At 45.9% G+C, this 21,291-nt stretch overlaps 1 protein-coding gene across 1 annotated transcript in view; it reads right to left on the reverse strand.

Annotated features, from left to right (window-relative positions):
• The window catches only part of FLNB (filamin B), a 71,973-nt gene that overhangs the window by 42,110 nt on the left and 8,572 nt on the right, over positions 1–21,291 (reverse strand). The window contains 6 exon segments of the mRNA XM_032699390.1: positions 523–641; positions 3,062–3,209; positions 4,092–4,189; positions 5,189–5,263; positions 5,266–5,341; positions 5,343–5,437. Coding sequence (XP_032555281.1) covers positions 523–641; positions 3,062–3,209; positions 4,092–4,189; positions 5,189–5,263; positions 5,266–5,341; positions 5,343–5,437 — 611 coding nt within the window.

The following is a 21,291-nucleotide window of genomic DNA, read 5'->3' on the forward strand; positions in this document are numbered from 1 at the left end:
TCGCTGTTAATTGCTCTACTGAGGCAGGCCAAAACTGAGGAGACATTAAGTCCAATGTACAGCTGTATTTTTCTGGAATGTTGTAACATGATCAAGTGGAGCATTTGGATGAGAATTTCTATAAACATTAAAACCAGCATTTGAACTCAAAATGATTCATGGCACCTAAATAGCTGCTTTAGCCATTCTTGCAGAATGAGTAAGGGCAGACAGTGATTTAGTGATCTGTGTTATCTAAAAGCAGGTCAGAGTGTACTTGGCCAGTCAAGCTAAAGCACTGCAACTACTGGACACTGGAGTTGTGTTGCTTAGTTGCAGATAGCGACTTTTTTTCCAAGTTCATCCAGTAAGGCAATTAGGAAAGGCTTGAGGCTTCTTGCACTTTTGATATATTGTATTTCGTAACTTCTTTTTAGATGACTTATCTGTTAAGACCTCACTTGTGAAAGATGAAGGTTACTGCAAAAACTTCAGCATGCACACCAACTTTACTTTTCCGTAAAAAACATTTAACATACATACCTCCTCTCTGTTTCCTTCTGGATCTTCTATGAAAACCATCAGGTCACCCTGCCCAGCACTGATGGTGTCCACTGTGAAGATGGCAGGCTGTTTCACCATGTTCCCATGAGGCTCAATCCCTGGGAGAAAGACACAGAACAGCACATTAGCTGTTGCCACAAAACTCAAAAGACAGTTTGGAGGCTACCAAAAAGCTGTCTGACCCATTCTCCCACACTAGCTCCCAGAACTAGCTTCCCCACTGCCCAGAGCATCATGCCCATAATAAGGTCTACTCTTATCATACAAGCATTTTTAAAAATTGGTTGAATCATTGGCACTAACTCATCTTAGGGATCTCTGACAGAGTCTGGAACCCGGCTGGTATCCGGATTCGGGTTACCCTGACACGTTCTGAAGGTCACCCCCACTGCTGACAAGTGCCTGTCTGACGCCAACAGCAAGTGGGGTATGTGCATTAGCTGCTCTTTAGGAGTTGCTCTACTTCATCCAGCTAAATGCTGAAATGTGCTGCACCACAGGAAGGGAGACTAGAGAGGCAGGAAAAAAATTTTGGGAAGCCTTTTGGTAAAGCTATTACCCTAGAACCAAGACTTACTTAAACAAGACAATTTTTACCTGTACTGTCCCATCTTCAGAACCCAACAGCAGACACTGCTCAGAGATTTACTATTCTTTGAAAGCTGCTCAGACTACTTTGCCAGAGTGAACACTGCAAATGGCATGCAGGAACTTCTTTAAACCACGAAAATCCTGCTATTCAGTGAGGCTTCCACTTAACTTTTAATCAGTTTCCTATCCCTCAGCACAGGGCCTGCTACAGCATGCATTTACCAGCAGGGTTTCATCATCTCCCATAGTCCCAGGTCATGACATCTGTCATGGTGGTGTCAGACTGAGTGGGTGGAAGAACTTCCCAAAATTGCTGGTTCCAGACTAGCCCAAACACATATACCCTTCCGTCCAAGGGAATTGCTCCTTGGCTTATTCATAAAACCGTGGGCACTACTGCTCCATAGCACAATTAGTGGAAAGTGCAACGTCTGATAGATTATAAAGGAAGTGGTTGTGAACAACAGAATTCCTGAACTTGTTTATCTTCAGAAAACAATAACTTGAGAGCAATGCAAGGAAGATCATGTTTTTACTAGGAAATCTGAGCATTCTGATAAGGTGTTAACAATTGACATATTCAATCTCTCAAAGTAAGGCCTAGATTATCATCTAGCCTAAACAGCTATAACTTCACTCTTCAGTCTTATGAAGTCTTATAGCTTAAACAGCTATAAATTCACTCTGCATATCTTCAGTCCACCCCACGAGCACGAGATATGGTATTCAAGTTATGTATCCCTCCTTCCGCGAGCACAAGGAGGATTGCTTGTCCTCCGAAGAAAGCTTCAGCCAGGACAGTATTAGTCACAACACTTTCTTGGCCAACATTTCATCTTCTAGATTTTACTCTCTTATCAGAGGTCTGCTTTGGCTGGTTAAATGAGAACTCATAGTGCACCACTGATGATCTGCATGACTCCGTATCCTCCATCTGCGGGTTCATTTCACATCATGTCTATGCACAGCTGCCCTCAGTGCAAACCAACCACTGCAGCATCCAGGAGGCTGTGCTACAGCTAAGGCTCATACTGGGAGGTTATGAGCAACTTACATGGAAAAATGGTAATAAAAAAAGCTAAGACTGATCCACTTCACACTTAACAGTCACCTTTTTCTGGAAGCATGTAAACCTTCTCCTCATCTGCCCAAAGACCCTGTCCAGCTTGCTAGTGAGCCCCTTGCTTCCAGAGTCACCTTTCAGTGCTGACATATGGTAGCAGTCAGAATGGCCAGTTATATTTCCTGACTGTTTTGGCAATTAACTTCAGAAAAACATCAATCTTCCAAGAAGAGTCACTCACCCTTCATAATTTCCATTACAATGGCTTCAGAGTACGAGTACAATAGAGTAATTCCAGTTTTTGAAAGAATAAGAACATTACTAAAGCGAGACTTGACAGATTGAGGCAGGTTGATCAGTCATTTACACATTTGGGGCCTGAAAAATGTTTCTATGTATTGTGGTTTGCTGTGGAAGGCACTAACAAAGGACATCAACCCCAAGTAGGGTAAGTGCTAGGATAAGAGAGACACAGAACTGATGACGTTTTTCCTCTTTAAAGGAGTGCTTTATCACAAGAAATATTCACTGCTACATCATCAACAGGCAGTAGCAATACTGCTAGCTTGAATTTCACACTAAGGTTCTTTTAGCCCCATATCATGCTACTTCTTCCAGCTGTGGATGGGAGGCTGGCAGCTTGCAGAACAGGTTCAGAGACTTTGGGGAATTTACATGTTAGAACTAGGAGTGTCTTTTGGACTATATCCATATATTTCTGAAACCAGGCACCACACCAAGAGTATACAAGTGAAACTTTGAAGTCAGTTACAGTAGGTCTGGAGTTCAACATAAGCAGAAAACCCCACCCAGCTTTCTGAAGAGTTACATGCTCCATACAGCTTCAGCTCACCAAGTCCTTACCTCTGCCATAAGCCCTTGCTTTCTTTGGATTCAGTTTGGGTTTTAAAGGAGCTCCTGGTTTCAGCTTGGCTTTGGGGAACTGGGACAGGTAAGTCATCACAGAGTGCTCATCCACATCAGGGTGGATAATTTCTTCAGGGGTAATAACCTGAAAGACAGTGCAATTAAGTATATTGTACCAGTGCTTGGTTACTGCATGTCAACACAGAAACAGAGCTATGACACAGTCTGAGATTTCAAAACTCCCACATGCTAATGTGATTTCTTACATTTACTTTCCTTTGATACACACAACATCCTTTATTATCTCATGGCAAGAAAATCAAGAAGCTCGTTATGGTCTCAGTGTGGCCTGGGGGCTTTTTGTGCCTTGATTATTAGGGGTTCTCATGAGACTGCAACCAGTTTAATGGTATCAAGGCAAGAAAATGGTAGTTACGTTCCCCTTGAAAAGGGACATGGGGATAATTGATACTGAAAAAATTAATAATTCATAATCCTGTATGCTACAGCTCTGAACTGCAGTGCTCCAAAGTAAAACTTGTGACTAGTCTCTTCTCTTGCTTCCACAACACAAGCTGCTCTCACAGCTTTAGAGACTTCAGCAGTTCTGTCCAACTTTATCAGCATGAAAATAATCCAGTTTGCAAATACGTTGTTTTCTCTTTGAACATCGTCTTTGCGGGTGATTTCCTAAACCAGTAAGTTTTTCTTCTGTGGAATTCAAAACAAATTCACTCCATAGACTAACAGAACAGGCACCACCACACAGGCACTTTCCCCCTACACCACATGTTGCAACAGCAGCTGTCCTCAGCAGAGACACCTACACAAAATCTTACAGCCAGAGCTCTGAAATGTAATAGTGTGTTTCATTACAGTTTGCCCTTTCTCAGGCAATTTCAAGAGTTAACTGTAACTTTTTGAAATGTCCAAGCAGCCTCACCTGCTTTCCTCAGTTTAAACTCAAGCCACAAGGACAAAGCCATCCATGTGCTCCTACAGGCAGCCCGTGTCTTGGTGGCCTTACCTGTGGCACACCCAGCCAGTCATCTGCTTGTTGCATGGCTTCCCGAGCATTGTCAACGGGTTTCTTCGGGTCCCAGGTCTCCCAGTCAGGGCACAAGCCTGCAAGCACATTTCATTTGTTAGATGCTATCTGCAAAGGAGCTTCTCTAGCTGAAGAAACCAAGTACGAACTCCACAGTCGCTTGTATTACACTGTTATGTAGAAAGACATTCAGAGCTTTGCAGAAGTAACCAAAACAAGACAAGCATATGCTGCTCACTGAAACACCTCTGAGACAACAATCAGCACAGTCATAGAATGGTTTAGGCTGGAAGGAACCTTTAAAGGTCATCTAGACCAACCCTCATGCATGGCAGCAATGCTTCACAGCAGCCTGTCCAACCAGACTTTGAACATTTCCAGGATGGGGCATCTACCGGCCTCTCTGGGCAACCTGTGCAAGATACCACTCTAAATCAGTACAAATACATCTAAGCATCTTTTATGTTTCACTGGCTCTCCTGCAGCAAATTTGGTAGAGAAAATTTCAACCACTTGCCACAGCATCCCAGACTGCATTAGATGAGCACCAGCAATCCCCACTAGCAAGGCTGTTCTACAAGAAGGTGAGGAAACTGCCTATTTCACCTTCATCCCATTATTTGCCTTAAGCATTTTAGCCTCAGCTTGCTAAACACAAGTTTCAGGTAGTGTGCAGCTTCTGGCTGCTCAATGCTCCCTCTGCAATCCTATTTCAGGAGAACACATGAAGCCTCCCACTGCACCCTGAAGTTGAAAGGTTGTTGGCACTTGCCGTGGGAACAAGCCTTTCTTCCATTTAGGAGCCAGCACTTGTGCCTTTGTCCCCTGCACCCAATACAAAGCTCAGACGTGGCGCCTCCCATAATGCAATCACACACTGCTGCAGGCCAGAATTTCTCTTGGCCCAAGTCGTTGACAACTTGCTGCTTCCCACAGCTGGCCTCTTTGGACTTGGGTTTTCCTCAAAAGCCTTATTCCTGTCTCCTGATCAGCAGTGAAAAATCTCCTCCCATAAGAAGAGCAGCCACAAGGACAACAAGCAAGGAAAACATTGACCAGCAGAGCAAAGGACTTACCCGGAGCACAGCTGTCAACAAGAGCACCCAGTGCTTTGCCATCCTGCCAGTTCTGATTGAAGTTGTGGATTGGCAGTAAGGAATTTTGTTCTGGATCCAGCCCAGCAGCCTCTGCTTAGGAGTCTGCTTCTTTGCATCATCATCACCTTCATCCCTCCCACACTGGCATAGAAATGGAATAGTGCAGGATAAGGGTCCATATCAGGCCAAGGATCAACTTCAAGTTTCCATCAACTATGGCTTTACTATCTGAAAGACAAAAGACATACAACTGATTATTTGCCATCCTAAAGGAAAGAAAGTGTGTTTTTAAAACAGTGTACCTGCACCCATGCCCAAATAATCAAGGACAAGAGAACTGACCCAGGCCACTGCAGGCACTTGTTCAGGCAGAGACACCATTCTTCCCACGCTGCATTAGATGGGAGGGGAAGGAAAGAAAAGAGTCAAGTACTCAGTGCTCTCCAGCTATCTTGAGAGACCAGCACTCTACAAGGTGGTATGACTTGCCCTTCAGCTTTACATCCTAGCTTAGGAGAACTGGCAGTTTAAAGTCTCCAGTATTTTGGATTTGGATGGTAAGTACCCGTATTTTCCATTAGCATTTGTATCTTATGAAAAAAGCCAAACAGCATGTGATGGAGGTTACAAGAACAGCATCCCAACAGGGTGAAAATAGCCCAGGGCATACCTGAAGAACAACCATTTAAGAAACAGCATTTATACAGAAACATGTCCTCCCCACACATGTCAACAATTTGCATTAAAAATGGTAGAAAAAGAAGTGCTATTAATGAAGATAAGCAAAGACAGAGTTTGGGATTAGAACAAAGTCCGAATTATCAAGACCTCTGTACAATCAGCAAAGCAGGCGGTGGAGGTCCACAGAGGATCCTTTGCACCATCACTTTCCTGCCTGCACAAGAAGTCTCCATTTATGCTACAAATTCAGAGTTACAGAAAAGAAAGGCCAGCTCTGGCTTTCCATGTCACACTCGAGCCTAGCAAAAATTATCACCAACATGCTGCAGCTCTGCTGTAAGACACATCATGGAGCTAAGTTTAAGGCTGCTGGGTATCAAGATCGTAAGCACCTGTCTGCAGGGGCAGGATACTTTTCTGCTCAGTTTCGGCCTCGTGAAGCGACCACTACAGTTTTGCAAATAGTTGTGCTAATTACTTTGGCTTTATGAGTCACAGACTGGATGCCCTCCCTCCCTTGAGCTTGTAGTTGCTACTCAGGTTGTATTACACTTGTAATAGCTCCAGTTTTTCCACGTTTTTCACCTAAACCAGAACTCTTCGGCAAGTTTTCAGGATGCCCTCAGCCTGACGGTTCCTTTCATTCACAGCAGCATGTTATAGCACAGCATTTTTCTGTTCTTTCCTCCATTTCAGTGGAAAATTGTTAGAGAAATCCCTTATTAGTCAACAGAAGTTACAAGTGACCTGGAAGCTTTTGTCTGTTCTCCAGCTCCTGGCCGATGAGATGCAGAGTAAAGACAACTACAGCTGTAATAAACTCCCTCTCATGCACCCGAATAATTGTACAGGGCTATTTTCAAGAGTCCTAGCTAGAAAAGCAAAAGTGTTCAGCAGTGAGATTGCATCCTCCAGTTCAAATCCAGAGTGCTAACAGGTAGAGTCTCCCAGTGCCCAATGCCCACTGGGTATATCTTACCTGCTCCTCTTCAGGTACAGAGATCACAGCAGCAACCCAGTACCCAACTTATCAATAAAAAAAGAATCTACGGACTTTCAAAGAAGTGATTATACAGAATAGTGACCAAGACCATTAAGCACCAGCATGTTCCTTAACCCAATGCTCAGGCAAAGCAGTTAATATTTGACATGGTTTCACAACAGAGTGGTATGTCCTGAACAGATAATATTGTACTTCAGACCTTGCATGGTGATTGACTTACTGGATAGTTTACTGGTCTGGTTTCTATTCCAATTTTAGTTGTAGTCAAAACTGAGGTTAAAGAAATCCAATAATCTTACAGGATTATGATAAGTGTCTGCCACTTGCTGCTCACTGCTAATTGTACATCCAGTCCGAGATACACAATAGATAGCTACGAGGTGATTAAGCCCTGCTGAGTTTAATTACAGGTTTCAAGGTAAAGTCTACATCACGTAAGCAGTGTGTCTCCTAATGACAACTAAAGAGTCCCTGCTGTCACCCATTCCCATCCTCTTTCCAGCTGAGCTGCAAACTGCTCAGTGGCAGGAAGATGCTCCCTTACACCAGACTGTTGGAGCAAGGCCCCACGCCCACTCGCTCCCTGTGCCTGCAGCCCCTCCATCCCACCCCCTGGCACACTGTGTTGTTGGAGCATAACACCTGGCCATCACATCCCTGCGCCAGAACGCCTCCAAGCTTTGGTTTCAAGATTTATATTGACATCAGCATTTTTACTAGAGGGACGCAGAGATAATTTAATATGCTACAAGCAAACATTTCAGAAAGCTATCCAGCATTTCTAGGGAGGAAAGCCAGCAGGACAGAATCACCTTGAGCACAATGCTACATACACACACATACAACTCAAGATAAAGAATGGTCTCCTCTCAACTACCTGAAAGGACATTGTAGCCAGGTGAGGGTTGGTCTCTTCTCCCGGGCACTATCAGCAAGACAAAGAGGGCATGGTCTTAAGCTCTGCCAGGGGAGGTTTAGGTTAGATATTAGGAAGAAATTTTTATAGAGAGGGTAATCAGGCATTGGAATGGTTGCCCAGATAAGTGGTGGATTCTCCATCCCTGGAGGTTTTTAAGATGAGACTGGATGTGGCACTTAGTGCCATGGTCTACTAACTGTGGTGGTAGTGGATCAACGGGTTGGACTTGATGATCTCAAAGGTCTTTCTAACCGGCTGATTCTATGATTCTATATTTATAGCACATAAATAATGTCTATATGTGGATGCACTGTGGTTACTGCAGCAAACCAGCTGCATGCTCAGAGCTTCCTCCCACCACCCATAGGCACAGCTGGGCTGTGGTCCTTGACCCTAGGAAAAAAGCAGCCTGTACAGAAAACAGCTTCACATTTGACAGTCAGAATATCACATCTCTTCAGCCTCTTCCAGAGAGGCCAGGCACAGAGCTGTTGCCCCTGATGACAGGAAAAGGTCACACCGCAGGAATGGGACGGCTCTTCCTCTCTGGGGCTGATGCCATCGCCACGACTGCACTTTGTTAGCAAGTTAGCAAGCTCTCACAGCCTCCCGGCTTCCTGACAGGCATAGGGATCTCATGACGTAATTTTTTCCAAGCCTGCTTTTACGAGGGCTTGTCTGCTTTCATTTGGGGTGGGGCGGAAGGGAGGGAGAAGAACTCATGGGCAGGACAGGAGACCTTATCAGCATCCAGCAGAGTTGCCCCACATGCCCTTACCGCAGGCACCCCGCTCCCAGCTATGGGGGACCTCACCAGCAGCTCAATGTTGGAGCACAATCTCTATCACAATATAAAAGGACCTTCCACACTCAAGAGAAGACTAAAGTTCAGCTCAAAGCAGGTTTGGCTTCCAAGCACTGCTGTAAATCTTAACTCCACCTGAGCATTCAGCCTCCCTAGAAAAAGCTTCCACATTAGTGCTGCCTTTTTCATTAACTGACTAAAAATATTCAGTGCATTCTCCTGAGGTCTCTTGGGCTTTAAGATGTAAGTGACATCCAGGAAGACACGCATCAGTTCACAGGTCCCACACAGGGAGCACAGAGCTGGCCCTCAGAACACTTTTTAGTACAACCAAATTGCAGGCATCCCTCACCAGCTCTGAGTGCACATTGCTAGTGCAATACCGCCAAGGTGGAAAAAAAATGTTTCCAATGACACTTAAGACCAACAATCATTTACTGCAGGCGTCGCTGCGTACCCCAGCTCAGCTGGCTTTCCACTGAATTCCCCCCTATTTCCTGGTTTACTTCAAGACACTTTCTGGCCATTCCAGGCTGGAAAATGATTACATAAAAAGCAGACTTGCACCACTGCTTTCCTACTAGGAAAATTACTTTTAAGCATACTTATTTCTCATACAATCAATACTTTACAGAGCCTTCAAAGCCATGTTTCTCAATTGCTCCTCTGAAGTTCATACTAAATTTACAACATAGAGATGCACACTGTGGTCAGTGTTTCAGAACCACAGGGCAGCAGCCTGGCCCCTTGACAATTCACCTCTACCACTCCCAGCTGCATTTGGCTTTCAGCTTCATTGAGTTAGGTGGATGGGAACAAATTGCCTGCTTTCTGCTGAAACGGAGAGCGTGTTTACTCTGAGTTTCTGCAGGATTAAAGGAGCCCTCTCCATGCAGCTCCCACCTTCCCAGGGCTCAGAGGAACTGAGCTGTCACACCTCATCCACCGAGAAAATTTAATGGGGCTGAACCTACTCTTTACAGTATCATTGTAGACAGATTCAATATAACCTTTTTTGGAGAAAGCGTGGTCATCTGCATAATTTGCTTTATTCACGTCACAGTGCTTATGTTAACATCTGCAAGATGCACTTACAGGCGTGCCAGAGCACACTGTTCCCCTGTTCCCGGTAGGAGATGTGTGCTTTGGAGATCAAAGTCCCTGCACAGCTGACTCATACGTGATGACAGCCACTGGACTTCTGCTTTCTAAAAACACCTTTTTTCTGAAAGCCCAGGCACGAAACAGGAACCCATGCCACAGGATGTCTTGCCTGCCTCAGATCAGCAACTGGGAGGACTTTGGCTCAATCGGAAACTTTAGAAGTGCCATCTAGAAGAGCCAGTGGGTGAAGGGTTTGGATAGGTTTTTTTGTGCTGTTGTTGTTTTTTGGTTTTGTTTTTTTTTTTTCTTTTGGTTTGTTGGGTTTTTTTCCATTAGAACTAAGAAATTTGATGGTGTTACATGCAAGTCCTCCTGACCCTCTGCTGTGGACTCGAAATTTTGAATGCTGTAAGGTGACCACTTTCAGACATTCTGCAAGTCCTCAGGCTAGACATGCTGTCCTGAACCAGCAAGAAGCAGAAACGCTCAAGTTTGGATTTAACACAAACCTTCATTCCCATTACACTGTTCAACGTGCATTTTAGCTCAACTCTCCAACTGCAACTTGCTTTCCTTCTCTAAAAGTACCTGATGGCAATCCAAGGTCAACAATGAGCGCAGCCATCACACCAGACACAGCCCGTTCAGCTGCAGGCAGGCAGGAGCCTCTGCAGGGAAGGGCTGCTGTCAGCCCACTGCCGAGGTCCTGCTGTCGGATACATCTCGACATGCTGACTGCTGGGGAAAACCTGCCAGCCAATTTAAGCTGTTCTGCAGAATCAACACCAGCATGAACAAGAGAGCACTCATTCTTCTTAAAAAAAAAAAAAAAAAAAAAAAAAAAAAAAAAAAGCGCACCTATAATAGCCTACAACATTAAGTTTATGTAGAAGTATCCTGCTTCCTAGTCCGCTATTAGATTTAAGTGGCTGCCTGGTAGTGTGAAGAGGAAAACAGACTGAACCAGAGCTCATTTTCTTCCCCCATCACACCTCTAAGTCTAGATTGTAATTCTTACCCTTTATTATCCTATTAATTAAGTGGCAACCAGCCCAAAAAATGGATTATGGCAATTCCATAGGCCAGCAGTACATACCACCAGTCTCAAGTCTTGAAAAGGAACCAAGTTTCAACTGCTCAAACTGATTTATAATTGTTGCTCTATACTAAATATTAATACGATATGTTACACTTGGACTCTTAAATCACACTCCTCAAAGCACAAAGAAAGATGTTAAAGTGCCATGGCTTCAGCCAGCAGCATGACTAGTCTGAGCCAGCAACGTGACCACTTTGAGACAAATGTGTGTCATTTTCATGGCTTGGGCCACAAAAAACTTCCCAACCCAACCTACCAAGCGGAAAACTGCCAGTGCTGGGTCCTCCACATTAGTGCTTGCAGCTGCCCAGGAGCAAGTGCCAGAACTGAAACCTGGCATTGGTTTGAGGCTTGCACATTTGGTTTACTCCAGTAGAGATCCGTAAACTCTACTGGAGCACACGGTTCTTGAATTATATGACTTTCATTAGGTCTATAATTCTACAATTAAAAAAAAAATAAATAATCCAAACCAAAACCAGTGTTACAAACAAGTTTGTGACTGGTATTTTTTGTTCATGTGCAAGTCTGCTCTGCATTCAGATTAAGCACTACCCAAACTACAGCAATGTTCCTTAAACTCTGCCCCACAGCAGAGCTGCAAGTCATTCTCTGTTGGACAATTAGTGGAAACAAGATAAGCTACTGAAGCAGACAGCTTCCTTACTAAGTCGAGCTAGTCATACAGACTGTGGAAGTCTTGCAAAACAAACGAAGGACTGAAAGAGTAACTTTTGAGTAGTGAATTTTATTTTATTTAATAGTTTCTTGGCTGAGGCTGCAGTCAACACAGCTGTTTGCGTCTCAGTAAAATCATCTCAGAAGCTTTCCTGTTGATTTTCACATGTGGAGGTTAAACCACAACCAGTACTGATCTTTTCATCCAGCTTCTCTAAAAAGAGGTCATCCTCTTCAATTTTTATGTCTTCCCTACTTTAATTTTTGTTCTATGGGGAGAACCCAAGATGCATGGTCCTTAATACAAACAAAGGAGCAGTATTACCAGCAGCCCTTATCCTTATTTTCAGACACGGAAGGAACTTGTATAGCACACAAAGTTCATCTCAATTATGGATCATTTATGTAGAGACTGTAAGAATTTTAACCCTTGGTGTCTAAGTCTTGAGCATTTCCCAACCTTTAATTATTCTCACCTTACATATAGTTATACATATAGTTAAACAACTATAGCAGTTGGAGGAATGAAAAATTAAGGACTCATTAGGGCTTAATCTTCCGGAACAAAGAAAACTCCACATTGAACGGAGTTCTTCAGAAGCCTGGTTCCTGCATGCCAACAGAAGTACATAGATGGGAGGGAGCTGAGCAAGCTGCCTAAAGAAATTCTTTGCTGAAGCATACAGTATGTGTTCACAGGCTTACTGTGCCTGCTAAAGACATTAGTGACATCCTCTGTAGGGATAATATGTCTTTAAATCAATTACAGGGGTTCCTCTGTGCTTTGAGAATGTACTGCAAACCATTTCCTCCCCAGTGACCCTTAAGCCCAGGTCCACCTCTCAGCTCCCCAGGGCTCAGCCCATCGCTTGTTGCCCAGCCATGTGCAGCCCTCACCCCCAGAAGCACAGCTGTGCCTCCTGCCCAGAGCTGGCACCAGGCTGGTGGAACTTGGGCTGGTTCTGTGGGTTCCTGGCTGTAACCTGCCAGCCTCTAACAGCCACATGCTCCAACCCCATTGCACCTCTGCTTCTCAGCAGCGTGTGCAGCTGGTGCTATGACCCCTAGGAGAGCTGGTCCTCAGCATCCAGCTTACCTTTGATTACCTGAATACCCTTGGGCTTTCAGCTCATCTGCTCCAGCTCGGCTCCTGCCCCCTGCGGAGGCGCAGCCAGCACTCAGCTTCAGGGACTCTGTCACCTGAGGAAGTGTATCTTCAGGAAGCCTAAGTGATACACCATGTACACTTAGAGACCCACTAAGCTTTTTACAAGGTAGGTTTCCAGAGGAGGAATGACTTTTCACTGGAGGGCTGTAAGAATAGTAACAGAGTGATGATCTGGGCACAGACAGAAGGATGGAAAAAAATTTGGGTTTTATTTTTTTTACAAGGAGATGGAAACCATTTTCCTCTATGCTTACCAGGGTGTCTGGTTATTTAAAAAAAAAAAAAAAAAAAAAAGATGTCTTTGAATTGTAATGTTTAACGTTTGAATCCTTAAATGTGTCTCTCAGAGGTTTTAAACTACTAAAATACTTTTTACTTTAACCGGATTTGAAACCACTTATGTCAGAGAACTTCAGGCCACTGTTGCATCTATCACCCTGTAGTGTCTACTGGTGCATGTTGGGCTTCTGGAAAGGATCTCATGAGGTGGAACTGAAAACTGAAAAAATAAGTTCAAATCCAGTCCTTTCAGTGTAGGTTTCACAAGAAAAAAAATCATACAGACTTTTAATATAGTAAAGAATAAAAATAATCAAACCAGTGGAGCTCACAGAAGCAAAACACAGATTAAAACAGCTCTGCCCAACTTCGTAATAGGTACCCAGAGACACTCATGTCTCACATCCAGAAGAGAAAGGCATAGCACAAAGCAAGTTTAAGCAGCAATGTAACAGCAACAGAAACCACCCAGCTTCTCAAGAGAAACTCAAATCACCCAAGGGGCGGGAAAGAGAAGTCAAGAATTTCAAAGTTAGGAATTGTTAGGGTGGTTGGGGAAAAAAGTCAAACTGTGGGTGGCTGATGATCAAATTCCTTAATACTTTCAATCTGAACACACCTAAGGTTCTGCTGCCATAAGAGACATATACCAAGTTACAATATGAGAAGGTAAATGTGTTACTCTCATGTTCAGGAAGAGCTGCAGGTAGGTGTTAGTGCATGTCCAACCTTTGCCATGAGTGGTCCTAGGGAGCATCTCCCTTGTGAGCACCAGGAGGGCTCCGCACTGCCTGCGTGCTGCTGGGATGGGATTAGCAGTGGGCAAGGATGCACAGAGAAGAATAAAAACTGCCATTCACACTGGCTATTTCAGACTCAGCTGCTCCCTGCCAAGCAGGTCCCCACTCACAGATGCAGGACCGCAGCAGAGATACCCAGCCGAGCTGGCACGCAGGAATGCTGTGTTAATTATTTGAGATTCTTATTTGGGGGAAGGTGGGGGGCGGGGGGAAGAGGGAGCCTGAATGTTCAGCCTTTGTACAGCAGCAAGTTGCCATGAGTGCTGCTTTGTCCACAGCCAACCAGCCCCTCGCCAGCTTGGCGGGGCAGCCTGCCAGCACACCACCGCCACACTGACCCCAAAACCCGGCTCAGCTCGTGAACCAGCACGGCTGAGCGCCGGCAGCCGTGGGGCAGGACGCATCGCCAGGAACCCCCATGCCCCACCTGCAGCTCCTGCCCAGCACACGGCTGGCGGCACAGCGCGCTCCGGGCCTGCCTCGGCACGACACCGGCCATGGCATCGTTGCCAAAACCACCGACAATGGGCCCCGCGAGCACAGTCCCTGCACCCAGCAAAGCGCATTCCCCGCTGCTGAGCTCATCCCAACGCCCCTCGGTGCTGCTGCCGGCCCCAGGAGCGGCTGAGACACCGCGGCTCCCACTTGCCTATGCCGGGGGCGGGCGGTGGAAGCGCCCTGCATCGGCACTGAACCAGTAGTTGATGTTCAATCCCCTCAATGGCAAAGATCCGCATTTCCAGTGACGAATGAGTGGCAACTGTGTGGCAGGACGGTAGACCCTTTATGCTTTGCTGTGCCAAGAGAGCCTGACATTCCTGCTCCCCAGGGGCTCAGGGTGATGCAAAAGACCCCCATCCTCCAGGACAGCATGGCTGGCATCATGCCAAGACCCACCACATCAACCTCTCGGACAACAAGTGGATTGGGAAAGGCCCCAGACAGCACCTGGCACATGTGGGATGGGGTTGTAAGAAGGCTGCAGGATAGATAGCACTCACACAGACACACACCCAACACCGCCCCAGGGTCAGAGCCTGGAGAAGGGAAGTTCCAGAAAGCAGTGAGGACAGGGTAACACAAGGCACTCAAGTGCCAGTTAATCATCCAGGAATGGGTCAGGAAGGAAAGTCCCTGCAGTGGGGCTCAAACATGCCAGAGAGTGGATTTCTGTAAAATGATGGAGGGATGGGGAAGAAAAGGGATCCTCCTGCCTTCGACACACTGCTGAGAAACACTTGGCTCAGCTTTTGAAACCAAGTGATTTGACACAAACTACACGTCCCTCCTCTAGGCATGAGACAGGAGTGAAAGGGGAATGATCCTCCACAAGGTCTGTGCTCCCCATGGGTCAGTACATTTGCTGCCATGACACAGGAAGGCTTCACCTTCCCATCAGAGTGGGCAGCTACACTTTAGTCGGCAACACCACTGGCCAATTCACAGGAAGTGAGTTTCACTTTAAATAAGACATTAAAATTTTAGTCAAATGCAGAATTGTCTAAGCCTCACATGAAATACTTGTCTAGGAGTCTGATCACTCAAGGTTATTATTTCATTCAGGCATGCAAACAAAAAAGTACCTCCTCATAACACATCGTGCTTACATAACTAGAAAGTCAATTCTTGATCAGCAAGGCTGAACTGATAAAAACAACTGTAGAGTCAGAATTCGACAAGTGACACAACAAAGCAACGAATTGTCTCTGAAGTGTGAGAGTGCTGTAACCATCTCAGCAGGATTAAGGTAATCCTAAATCTCACAAGTTACTTCAGGTCTCACCAAGGTCAAAAACCTGTCTAGTTCTTGCAAAGGCCTCCCAGGGGCTGGCAGAAGCATTAGGTGACAAGCCATTAGCGCTTTGCTGTATCTCACATTACTGAAGGAAGGTTACCAAGCTTCGGAGCAGAGGACAAAGGGAAGGTCCACCCTCAGCCACCAGAGTGCATTGGAGATGAAAAAGTTGCAAGAGATACAGCTGGAGGGGGAAAAAAAAAAAGATGCCTCTGTGAGACCAAAGAAGCAACGAATAATCCAGAGGTTTCCAGACAGCAGAGTGACCCCTGTGTTGCTAACAGTATGTTTACTCACACTGGGAGTAGGTCAAGATAGTTATATGAAACAGCATGTAAAATCTTGCTCAGATAAATGAGCCCATTCAGATAGGGCTGTCTAACATCTTCTGTGCAACAGACACCAGGCACAAAAGCTGCAATGGATGGACTTTCTGAAGCCAAAACCAACACATTAGAAATTATCAGAAGTGATTACTGTTTGGGGAAATCCTTGGCCACAACAGACACTAAGATTCAGTTTTTCCATTTGAAACCAGAATTGCGGTAGTGACTGTGATTCACTGTGCACAGGGCTGTTCAAAGGAAATCCCCATTCATGCAGCCCTGCACAGCTCAACCCATCTCCACACTGCAGCACCAAAGCACAGGACTGGAGCACACTTTGTGGTCTGGGGTTGGTAACACATCAGAAAGCACCCTGCCAATTACTTTAGCTATGCAAAAGATTTGTGGTTTGTCTCAGTTTTGATAGTCTCTGATTCTGAGCACCTAACAGCACTGCTCTATGCAGGCTTGCTCTGAAGCATATAAACCCAGGTATAACGTTACAGGTGCTCTGAAGCCCTCTGCAGCTTAATGACAGTTATTCCAGAATATATCAGCAGGTCAGCTATCTCAGTCCAACCACTTCCCTGAGAAGCAACAGGAAAAGTAATTAAATGCTAACCTACTGTGCTGAGTTTAGCTGGGCTAGAGTTAATTTTCTTTACAGTAGCTGGTATGGGGATGTGTTTTGGATTTGTGCTGAAAACCGTGTTGATAACACAGGGATGTTTTCGTTACTGCTGAGCAGCACTTACACAGAGTCAAGGCATTTTCTGCCTCTCACCCCAACAGTTAAGTCGGCTGGGGGTGCACAAGAAATTGGGAGGGGAGAGCAGACCCCCACTGACACCAGAGATATCCCATACCATATGGAGTCACGCTCAGCACAAAGCCAGAAGAAGGAAGGGCCGGATGTTTGGAGTGATGTTGCCTGTCTTCCCCAGTAACCATTACGTGTGATGGAGCCTGGCTTTCCTGGGAATGGCTGAACACCTGCCTGCCCATGGGAAGTGGTGAATGAATGCCTTGTTTTGCTTTGCTTATTAAACTGTCTTCATCTCAACCCACGAGTTTTCTCACTTCTACTCTTTCAATTCTCTCCCCCATTCTACCGGAGGGGCGTGAGTGGCGGCACGGGGCAGAGCTGCTGGCTGGGTTTAAACCACAACAAGCTGCCATACCCCCACTGCAGATAGGAACAGCCGCTTTGGAGACACCCCTCCAACATCTGAACCATTTCACCAGTTCATTTTGACATTCAGACATAGCACACCCTCCTAACACAAACACACAGCACCAGAAGCCTGCACTCACTAACACCAGCCATCATCCTGCCTCAGAGCTGCAGCCACTGCCACAGCATTGCCATGGGAGGGCCCATCAGGAGCGGGTGACACATCTGCACATCCAGGCTGCTTTCTGCAGCCACACATCAAGTGAGGATGCTCAGGACACAGTCACTACAAACACATGCATGGGCCAGGAAAGCACTGCTGCTTTTCTCTGACCACTATGAAGATGTCTTAATGTTTCTGTGTGTAAGCCAGATAGATTTAACCCTTCACGAGCTTTCACACACAGACACCTATTCTTCCCCCCACAGGAAACCATGACCATCCCTGTGCAAGAAGGAAGGTTGTTTTCTTCCTAGAATGTAAATTCTTAAATAAAAAAATATTCAATGTTGTGCAGCCACTTCTTGAAGGAGGAAGCTTTCCCCTCTTTCTGGGGAAACAGTGAAGTTGTTTGAACACATTTTTGGATACTTATGCAAACCAGCAGTAAACACACTTCCATCTGCAGATCACACAAGGCTGGCCCCTGCACGGTGGCGATTTCAGCCCTGTGTGTTTAACATCCCACACACGACAGCCCTGTGTTTATACAGTTTCAGCTACAAGCCGTTAACATAAGGAATAGACGCTTGGCTTGAGGCCCAGGTAATTCATCCAACGGTGGCAGCCACTATCAGACAGACCTCTTTTGAGAGGAGCTTTCACGAGCGGGAGAGTGGTGGTGAATCTGCAGAGGCACAGTCTGCACGGGTGGTCTCTAAGCACCTTAAAGAGGACCATATGGGATTAATGGTACAGCTTGAGCACACATTAGCCCCAGCTGTGCAATGCAAGTTCATGAGACCATGTACCCCCTCCTCCCATTCAGTCACTGCACAGAAAAGCTTTGCTTCCAATGTGGGGGTTTTGCATCGCCCTGAGTAGTCCAGCAGACCCCCTCATCTCACCTCAGCTGCCATGGGCTGGCTGGCCCCAGCTCCCAGAGCTATCCTCCTGCCCTGTAGATCCTCTGCCATGCAAGGGCTCTGTTCAGTGGCCATCCTCCCCCTCTGCCCCCCCACAGGTTGCTCTTAGCAAGAGGCAGAAGCAGCTCCACTCATTTGACACCATCAGCCTAAACCAACTTTGTTGGGAGCTGCTCAGCCGTAACAGGCTCTGGATGCTAACAGCATTTCCAAACTAGCCAGTGCTCAGAGGGATACCACCTTTCCTGTCCAGAGGCTGGACTTCAAATCTTCCAACTAAAGGCTTCACATGAGTCTTTCCAAACTTCACAAGCTTGCAGCTCTCCCTAGTCTTCAGGGACAGCACTCCACCACACATATGCTGACCAAGCAGGGTGCAGGCAATTACCCAAATCCTCACCAGCTGCAAGATCTCATTTTTAATCTGCAGTCTCACATTGTTCACATTTGCAAGCCTATTGTATTTCACATTTTTAACACAGCACACAAATAAAGCACTCGCTCTAGGGGCAATTCTTCTAGAGTTTGAATAATTGCAGCAACATCACAAGTTACACTGCTCTGCCTCATCTCCCATACCTCTTCCAGTTGCCTACCAGGTTTGGTACAGCATTAGGCCACCTCATTTGTTAGCAATTCTGCAGTGAAAAAATGTTTAGTAGCATGCTATTACCTATACCCAGACAGAACAAGAGCCCCATAGGTGTTTATTTTGCTCCTAGATGAATACTGGGCTGCTTCTTTCAGCTTCTACATTTGAGCTTGAATATTCTTGCTGTCCAGGTACTGCTTCAGGAGCCTGAGTTACTCTTCTTACAGGTAGAGTAAGAAATATTGTGCAGCTTGTTAAAGCCTATGTTTAAGTAATAAAGCTGGTTAATTAAAATATTTGAGCTTCCTCTACCTTAGGCAGTGCTTTTGACCAATAGCTGCAGCACTTAGCATGAAGCAGTTCATTTTTTCTCTTTGCAATTAAAACTTGTCAAAGGGACATAGTTTTCTTATTTATCTATATCAAACACTATATTAAACACTAAACTCCGAGCTAGGCTACAAAACCACAGCAAAATTTCAAGTGGATTTGTTGAAGTAGGGTTTTATGCCACTAACTTCAGGGAGCTTCCCTAGTTGAGTCCAATGTTGTTCAGCAGAGCTTTTCACCCAGGACACGCCAGACATTTCCACTGTTTCCAGGGCCTGAACTAGCAGCTCCTCACTGAAGGCTGCTGCTCATACTGCTTTCACAGCAGAGCAAACCACCTCCATGAGATGACCCTCACAGAGCAGCTCCAAACTGCTTCCTTCCAGAAATCCGGACATAGGGATATACTCAGGTGAGGATCCTGATGGCAATGCAGTTAATTCTCTGGGACAAGGGCATTGCAATACCCTTGTCCAGGAGTTCCACATGCTCCTATCCCTATAACTGCAGATGTCTGCAAGTCATTAGCATGCTCAGCAATGCTGACTGAGCAGCCACGGATCATCCGGTGTGACAGCACCAAGGGCAGTGCTGAGCCACCCCGCTGTACAGTGGCTGTGAGCTGAATGCAATCAGGGCTTCTTCACTCATGGTTTTGGGGAGAGCCTGAACCACTTGAAGACTATCTCAGGCTCTTCTTTTTTTGGATGCACAAAATATAACCGGCTACCTGGGAGCTGCGCCTGCTTCTGCGTGGCTCTGGGGAGCCCCAGGTTACACTGCAGCTCAGGGCCATGGGGATCTGCAGGCACTCCTGGGCAGCCTGACTTCGTGGCCTCTCAAGTGGACATCTCACTTGGTCTTTGGTGACTTGATGGAGCTGGCAATCCTCGCTCTTGCTCAGCACTCAGGTGAGGCCAGGGAAGTACTATTATTATAGGAGCTGGTTTATCAACATGTGGCCAAGCTTTGCCAGCCAGGGTCTTCTCCAACAGCAGCTGCACTGGGTGGTCACAAGTCACCCTCCTCCCTTTGGCCACCCATGTTTGATGTAGCTGCTCAGTTGTCCAGCATATATGCTGCATCCTCTGTTAAGAGCAACAAACTCACTTCAGCCAGCACAAGGATAGCACAGAGCTACATGATCACAAAGCACTGAGAGCATTAAGATGGCACGACTATTGAGAATCCCATGGTCCCAGTTTAAAAGCCTACATGTCCTGACTTATGACAGCCGCAATGTCCAGCACTGCTGAGCCTGGGCTGTGGCACTGGAAGTCACTGCCCTCTCAAGTATCACCACGAATTTTCCTGGCAGTCACCAGCCTAGTGTTTCTACTTCTTCATAGCATTTTTACCACATGCCTAAAAGAGTTACCCAAAGAAATCATCCCCAGAGACTACTAAAGCTGTTTCTATTTGACTTTTAATTAGATCATTGATCTTGCTCCAGCGGTTACATGAGCTATCGGATATTTGCATGCAGCCACACTGTTAATCAACAGCCGGAACAAAGCTGAAACAACATGATTAGCATCCCCAGTCTTCCCACAGCCTGTATGTTAAGTTTGCTCAGACACCAATTCTTCCCCCACAAGGGAATTTGATAACAAGCCATGTCTGAGCAAGCAACAACTGCTCAGAGAGCCACCGCAACTGGAGTGACACCAGCAAACAGTAGCTCTGCTGGAGCACCCAGGTGCTGGAGTAGGCTCACAGACTGACAAGCAGAATTACTTACAGTCTTGCAGAGAAAAGGAAACCCTGCAGAAATTCACTGTCTAGCTGTGATGGTGAGGTAACACTTGATATCTTGCACCATCAAAACGGCAGTTAGACACCAATTTTGTTTAGCAAGCCAGCGTTTCCTGTTCTGTATCAATGATCTGTTTCAAGGATCAAAAGCAGACAGATTAATCCAAGATTTGTGTCTCACACTATGACAGATACAAGGTGTATTTGTTATACTGCCAGTTCCCAGCAAGAAAAATGCAAAGACAATTGCAGAATCCTGCACACACCCCTCAGCTCAGGCTCTTCACTTCTGCAGTCCAAGACCAGGGCAATCTGCTCCTATCACTCACTTTATAACAAGGGGAGGATCTGCAAAAAGGTAAAGTTCACCTCCAAGATGTATCTGTTAGTGTTTAAGCACCGAGACCTAAACCAAGACCTGGCTTGCCAGTATTTGCCTATGGAAAGTCCACTAAAACTGCTGCACCTACTACTGCAAGGTTGTTGTG

The sequence above is a fragment of the Chiroxiphia lanceolata genome, chromosome 11 (genome assembly GCF_009829145.1).
Source record: "Chiroxiphia lanceolata isolate bChiLan1 chromosome 11, bChiLan1.pri, whole genome shotgun sequence".
NCBI classification, from domain to species: Eukaryota; Metazoa; Chordata; class Aves; order Passeriformes; family Pipridae; genus Chiroxiphia; species Chiroxiphia lanceolata.